The sequence below is a fragment of the Syngnathus typhle genome, linkage group LG1 (genome assembly GCF_033458585.1).
Source record: "Syngnathus typhle isolate RoL2023-S1 ecotype Sweden linkage group LG1, RoL_Styp_1.0, whole genome shotgun sequence".
NCBI classification, from domain to species: domain Eukaryota; kingdom Metazoa; phylum Chordata; class Actinopteri; order Syngnathiformes; family Syngnathidae; genus Syngnathus; species Syngnathus typhle.
Genome location: NC_083738.1, coordinates 5,218,623 through 5,226,035, shown reverse-complemented (window position 1 = coordinate 5,226,035; position 7,413 = coordinate 5,218,623). Strand labels below are relative to the sequence as shown.

At 44.9% G+C, this 7,413-nt stretch overlaps 1 protein-coding gene across 4 annotated transcripts; it reads left to right on the top strand.

Moving 5' to 3' along the window:
- Positions 1-350: 350 nt before the first annotated feature.
- Positions 351-7,042, top strand: LOC133159918 (uncharacterized). Of its 4 annotated transcripts, none has more exons than XR_009715768.1 (3): positions 351-614; positions 750-6,874; positions 7,010-7,042. XR_009715768.1 is itself a non-coding variant. In XM_061287348.1 (3 exons), exon 3 carries the CDS (start codon positions 4,587-4,589, stop codon positions 6,555-6,557), a length of 1,971 nt encoding a protein of 656 aa, XP_061143332.1. In that variant the 5' UTR covers positions 351-614; positions 750-977; positions 4,274-4,586; the 3' UTR covers positions 6,558-7,042. The 4 variants fall into 4 exon arrangements, 3 of the variants coding, with proteins under 3 accessions (XP_061143332.1, XP_061143325.1, XP_061143313.1); XM_061287348.1 differs by having other exon boundaries at positions 750-977; positions 4,274-7,042; XM_061287341.1 differs by having other exon boundaries at positions 4,274-7,042.
- Positions 7,043-7,413: the final 371 nt, after the last annotated feature.

The window sequence follows — 7,413 nt, the reverse complement described above, 5'->3', positions numbered from 1 at the left end:
ACCTTTCTTCTTGTTTGTTGTCAACCGCGCATCGCATTCAGCCATCCTGTCCCAACACACTTAGTCAAAAAAATCCATAATTGACGACACATCGTTTGATGCGATGGTGCAATCCTTGATGGTGTGTTATTGTCAAATATTGTTTGTTTTTTAATCTCCATCGCAGACCGGACGTCATGCGGAAGCAGTATGACTGTGCATGCGCGAACGCAGTATCACTGCGCATGCGCACTATGGGTCAGCTGCGCAGAACGGATGCGCAAGACACGTCAGCTATTTACTAATTAGCGAGAGTTCGGTTTAATTAGCAGTTTCATCAGAATGGATAAGAGAGCAAGTTATACTGTAGCTGTGTTGCCTTTAAGGCTGTATAAATAATTTCATATGGTTACAATGTTGTAAAAATGCTTTAGTAAGTTAAGTAATCCTTTCGATCTTGTAATAATCGATAATTCATAGTTTAAGTTGAAAAAATATTGTCGTGAAACGCTACTTCCGGTTTCGCCGCGCTACTTCCGGTTTCGCTACAGGATGTTATGAAGTAGCCATGTTGTGGAATGCGGTCAGACTTACATCTGTTGCCATCTGCTGTGATTCATTAACGAGGCAATGCCGTAAGTCGTGTGTCGTTTTAATCTTAATGTTTACGCTGATATTCTGCTATTATTTTGTTAACTTTATTGGATGAGCGCACTTTATTTTCATGTTCTCTTCAGCTATTCGCTGACACTATGTAACGTCTGTTGCAGTTTTCACCGCTCAGTAAAGAAAATTACAAGCTAGTACAGTCTCCTGGGTTCTTTGCTGGTGGTTTAGCTACGCGTTTCCTCAAGACGCTACAGTGAAAAGGCAGCATCTGATGTGTCATCGTGGTCAAAATGGCAGCAAGAAATAAATCTGCGACAAGTCAAACCGGCAGCACATGCTCATCCGTAGGAAGCGCTGCTCGTGCCCGAGCTAAAGCAGAAGCAGCAAAGGTGAGAGCGTCGTTTGCAAATAAAGAAGCAGAGCTAAAAGTGGAAAAAGCTGAAAGTGAACTACAAAAAATGAAAATTGACACAGCGCTAGAAGTGTTAGCATGGCAAAGAGAAGCTCATGCTGCAGAAGCAGAGGCTGAAGTGCTAGAAAATGCAGAGGCAATACAAGATGAACATGAGAGCAGAAATTCTTTATTGGACAGTGTAAAAAGAGAAAGAACAAATTACTATGTGCAATCACAAAGCGAAATTCGACCTCCAATCGTACAAGTATCAGCTACACCAACGCAACACAAGGCCTCAGATAACTCATTAGTAACATGGGATCCATCTGAGGAAGATGCTTTTGAGCCACCACCTGTCAGCATTAGGCCAAAGTTCACGTTCAAGAAGACAGCTTTGCCAATTTAAACCAAACTTGGGACAAAACCAAAAGTAGAACAAACAAAGAACGCTCTTAGTCCACACGCATCCCCATTCATGCCTCATTACAATAATGCAGCGAGCTTACCTCACCCAGCTGAGCCGTTTGCCCAATATATGGCACGTCGAGACCTGATCACATCTGGCCTCTATCAATATGACGATAGGCCAGAGAACTTCAGAGCATGGTACTCTTCATTCAGTGGTGCTATAGCTGAAGTCCACCTGACACCGACTCAAGAGTTAGATCTCATGACCAAATGGCTGGGAAAGGAATCTAGTAGTCAGGTGAAGCGCATACGCTCAGTACACGTCAACAACCCCAGTGCAGCCCTAAAGAGAGCATGGGAGAGGCTTTGTGAGTGTTATGCAGCCCCCGAAGTGATCGAAAAGTCACTCTTTCAGCGATTGGATAGCTTTCCAAGATTAACAACAAAGGACAATGTCAAACTGCGCGAACTAGGGGATCTCCTCCAAGAGATTCAAGGAGCCAAGGAAGACGGCTATCTTCCTGGTTTGTCGTATCTGGACACTTCACGAGGAATAGGTCCAATAGTCGACAAGCTCCCGTACCCACTCCAAGATAGGTGGATGACTCAGGGTTCTAACTACAAAGAAGATCATAATGGTTGTTTCCCACCCTTTCATTACTTTTGTGCTTTTATCTGCAAAGAGGCAAAGAAACGCAATGACCCAAGTTTCACCCAACAAAATAGTCAAACGTACATTAAACAAGAAAGATCCAACCCTAAGAGCTTTAACTCACCCAGACCTATCGCTGTGCACAAAACAAACATTACAACTACAAACAACGACATAAACAACAACTGCCCACTGCACAGTAAGCCACATCCACTAAAGAAATGCAGGACATTCAGGTACAAACCATTGGAGGAAAGAAAGGCCTTCCTCAAAGAGAGAGGAATATGTTTTAAATGCTGCTCTTCAGACACTCATCTCGCTAAGGACTGTAAATCTACAGTAAAGTGCACTGAATGTGACAGCACACGCCATGACACCGTCATGCATCCAGGTCCTCCACCTCAAAACAAGGCTCCTTCACCTGCTCAAGAGGACGGCGGGGAGGGAGAAAAACAACCCGACAATGTCGATGTAACATCAAGCTGTACCGAGGTGTGTGCCCAAGGTCAATGGGGTCGCTCATGTTCGAAAATATGTCTCGCCAGGGTGTATCCAAAGGGTGAAAAAGAAAGTGCAGTTAAAGCTTATGTAATCCTGGACGACCAGAGCAATCGTTCCTTAGCTAGGCCTGAGTTCTTTGAACTTTTTAATATTAAAACCAAGCCTTTCTGCTACAACTTAAGAACATGCTCCGGGCTTGTTGAAACACAGGGCAAGATGGCTGAAGGTTTCCTGATCGAGTCGCTTGATGAATCAGTCATCATCCCACTACCTCCTCTTATTGAATGTCCAGACATTCCCAACAATAGGAGTGAAATCCCAACTCCAAGCGCTGTGCTGCACCAGCCTCATCTTCGTCTCATAGCCAAATGCATTCCTGAGTTAGATCCTCAGGCCGAAATTCTCCTGTTGCTAGGTCGAGACATCTTACGTGCACACAAGGTTAGAGAACAACTCAATGGGCCTCATCATTCTCCGTTTGCCCAACGGCTAGATTTAGGGTGGGTCGTAGTTGGAGAGGTGTGCCAGGGTAAGGTTCATAAACACACGGTCAACACGTTCAAGACGACGATTCTCGAAAATGGCCGTCCAACAGTTTTCGGACTCTGTGACAACTTTCTGCAACTCACAGCAATGCCACGCACTAAAAGACAGGATAAGGCACCTGAACAAACTCTCGGAAAAACAGTATTCAATCGCACAGAAAACGACAACAAACCAGCTCCATCTATCGAGGACATTCTCTTCTTGGAGATTATGGACAAAGGAATGTATAGAGATGACAAGAATAATTGGGTAGCACCCCTTCCCTTCAAAGAACCTCGCCAACAGATGCCAAACAACAGGGAGCTTGCAGTCAGTCGGTTTTTGTCTCTCAAAAGAAACTTACAGAGAAAACCTCACATGCAAGAGCAATACGTCGAGTTCATGCAAGGCATTTTCTCCAATGGTCATGCTGAAGTGGCTCCTCCACTGAAACAAGGTGAAGAGTGCTGGTATCTTCCAACTTTCGGGGTTTATCACCCACAAAAGCCCAATAAGATCAGAGTTGTTTTTGATTCCAGTGCCCAGTATTCCGGCGTCTCCCTCAACAGCGTCCTTCTCTCCGGGCCTGATTTGAACAACAGTTTGCTTGGGGTCCTCCTACGATTTCGGAAAGAGGCAGTTGCCATTATGGCAGACATACAGCAAATGTTTCATTGTTTTCTGGTGCGTGATGACCACCGAAATTATCTCCGTTTTCTGTGGCATAAGGACAATGATGTAAATAAGGAGGTCATCGAATATCGAATGAAGGTCCATGTATTTGGAAACTCGCCATCACCTGCAGTAGCCGTTTATGGATTGCGCAAAGCCATCCAGGAAGGGGCAAAGGACTATGGCGCCGACACAGTCGAGTTTGTGGAAAGGCATTTTTACGTTGACGATGGCTTGATCTCTGTGCCTTCTCCAGCTGAAGCAATTGACTTGCTCCAAAGAACAAAAGCCGCTCTTGCTGAGTCCAATCTTCGGCTGCACAAGTTTGTCTCTAATTCTCGAGCAGTCACAGAAGCCTTTTGTCCTGACGATTGTGCAACAATCATTAAAGGCCTAGATCTGGAAGGTGAAGAAACTCAGTCACAACGAAGCCTAGGTCTCATTTGGGAAATAATGACAGACACTTTCACCTTCTCAGTGGCCACTGCAATTAAACCATTCACTCGCCGAGGTGTTTTGTCTTCTGTTAACAGCATCTTTGATCCTCTGGGTCTGTTGGCACCTGTCACTATCCAAGGAAGAGCGCTACTCCGTGAACTATCATCAGAGTGTTCAGAATGGGATGCACCTCTTCCGGAGAACAAGCAAAACAAATGGGAAAGTTGGAGAAATTCCCTAGAAGATCTTAAAGAGCTTCACGTCCCAAGAACCTACACATCAACTTCTCTCAGGCAAGCAGAACGCAACGAACTGTATTTATTTTCAGATGCTTCAACCAAAGCAATTGGTGCTGTAGCCTACCTGAAAGCAGTCCAACAAGATGACAAGGTTGAGGTAGGATTCATTATGGGCAAGGCAAGACTTGCTCCTCAATCAGAACCCACTATACCAAGGCTTGAACTGTGCGCCGCCGTCTTGGCAGTCGAGATGGCCGATCTAATTCAGGAGGAGTTAGACCAACAGCTGGATGCAGTTCATTTTTACACAGACAGTAAAGTAGTTCTCGGCTACATCTGCAACGAGTCAAAAAGATTCTACACATATGTCCACAACAGAGTGCAGCGTATTCGTCAGTCCTCCAAGCCAGAACAGTGGCATTATGTGCGCACAGAGGAAAACCCTGCAGATCATGCTTCACGATCACTCACACCATCTCAACTGGCAAAAACAATATGGTTCACCGGACCATCCTTCATCTATCGTTCATCTGCAGAAACAAACCAAGCAAGTGGGAAGTTTGAGTTAATTGATCCAGAAAAAGACTGCGAATTAAGGCCACAAGTTAAAACACTGGCGACTAACCTTCAAGTACTCACATGTAAAGGCTTCCAACGCTTCTCTACCTTCAAGTCATTGGTCAGAGCGATAGCTTTCCTCATTCACATCGCAAAATCATTCAATGGCAGTAATCCAAACAGAAAATGCAAAGGATGGCACAAATGTCACTTACCTCAAACACTGGACGAAATGACTCGCGCTAAACATATCATTCTCAAGGAGACACAACGAGCAACGTTTGGAAAAGAACTGTTGGCTCTTCAAGCTGGAAAACCAATTCCCACACAAAGCCCTCTACAAAAACTCAGCCCAATCCTGGATGATGGCCTTATAGTTGTCGGAGGCCGAATCAAGCACTCTGATTTTGAGGACTTTGAAAAGAACCCAATAATCATTCCCAAGGACTCTCACATTTCTCTCCTGCTCACTCGTCACCACCATGAGCAAGTAAAACACCAGGGTCGCCACCTGACAGAAGGCGCAATAAGGGCTGCTGGGCTTTGGCTTATAGGTGGCAAAAGACTTGTCAACTCTGTGATCCACAAATGCATTATTTGCCGCAAACTACGTGGTAAACAGGAAGAACAACGCATGGCAGATCTGCCATCAGAACGCCTTAAAATGTGTCCTCCTTTTACTTATGTGGGCCTTGATGTTTTCGGGCCATGGACAATAACTACCAGGCGTACTAGAGGTGGACAAGCCCAAAACAAGCGCTGGGCCATCATGTTTAGCTGCATGAGTTCGAGAGCTGTACATATTGAGGTGATCGAATCCCTGGACACATCCAGCTGTGTAAACGCCCTGAGACGCTTCTTTGCTCTGAGGGGTCCCGCCAAAAGTCTTTTATCTGATCGAGGTACAAACTTCATTGGGGCATCCAAGGAGCTAAGAATGGACAGTACAGTACAACAGTATCTAAGTGACCAAGGGTGCATCTGGGAATTCAATCCACCTCATGCCTCCCACATGGGAGGCGCCTGGGAGCGCATGATTGGTGTGGCTCGAAGAATTCTGGACTCCATGCTGCTTCAAAACAAGGTAGAACTAACTCACGAAGTGTTGTGCACTCTCATGGCGGAAGTTACAGCCATCATAAATGCAAGGCCACTTCTCCCAGTTTCATCGGATCCAGACAATCCATTCATTCTGTCTCCGTCAATGCTCCTCACACAGAGATCGTGCCTTCTACCACCTCCTGGAGAATTCTTGGAGAAGGACTTGTACACTAAGCAATGGAGGCAAGTTCAGGCTCTTGCCAACCAGTTTTGGATGCGTTGGAGGAGGGAGTACCTGCCCTTACTACAAAAGAGACAAAAATGGACTCAATCTAGAAGAAATCTGCAAGTCGGTGACCTTGTTTTGCTCAAAGACAAGCAGGTCACACGCAACAGCTGGCCTATGGCCCGGGTCACTGCAACATTGCATGGAAAGGACAATCATGTAAGAAGGGTCGAAGTTAAAGTCAGTGACCAAGGCAACATTAAGACATTTATGCGACCAGTGACGGAAATCATCCTCCTCCTCCCCAAAGACTGAGTCTTTCAAGGTTTAGTTAAGCTTATGGTGCCCCCTACGGGCCAGGCGGGGAGTGTGTTGCCTTTAAGGCTGTATAAATAATTTCATATGGTTACAATGTTGTAAAAATGCTTTAGTAAGTTAAGTAATCCTTTCGATCTTGTAATAATCGATAATTCATAGTTTAAGTTGAAAAAATATTGTCGTGAAACGCTACTTCCGGTTTCGCCGCGCTACTTCCGGTTTCGCTACAGGATGTTATGAAGTAGCCATGTTGTGGAATGCGGTCAGACTTACATCTGTTGCCATCTGCTGTGATTCATTAACGAGGCAATGCCGTAAGTCGTGTGTCGTTTTAATCTTAATGTTTACGCTGATATTTTGCTATTATTTTGTTAACTTTATTGGATGAGCGCACTTTATTTTCATGTTCTCTTCAGCTATTCGCTGACACTATGTAACGTCTGTTGCAGTTTTCACCGCTCAGTAAAGAAAATTACAAGCTAGTACAGTCTCCTGGGTTCTTTGCTGGTGGTTTAGCTACGCGTTTCCTCAAGACGCTACAGTAGCATTTCGAAAGAAAGTCATTGAAGTGGCAGAAGAATTAGGCAATAGGGCAGCTGCGCGCCAATTTGACGTCAATGAGTCAAACATAAGACTCTGGAGGAAGAAAAAAATCAATTTGATACAGCGAAGGCTTCAGCAATATAGTTCTCTTCTTGACTGACAATGAATGTGATAGTTTAATCCAATCAGCAAATAACAAAATGCGTATTACAGGTCGGTCATATTTTATTTCACAACACTTTGCCTTGTTCCTTTCGTCTCTGCTGTTCACTTCAAACACGCTCCATGCGAGCGCAATGCTCTCGTATCA

Bases quoted from the DNA above. Each gene is read 5' to 3' on its own strand.
- LOC133159918 (XM_061287329.1), top strand. From the start codon at position 1,458: ATGCCTCATTACAATAATGCAGCGAGCTTACCTCACCCAGCTGAGCCG.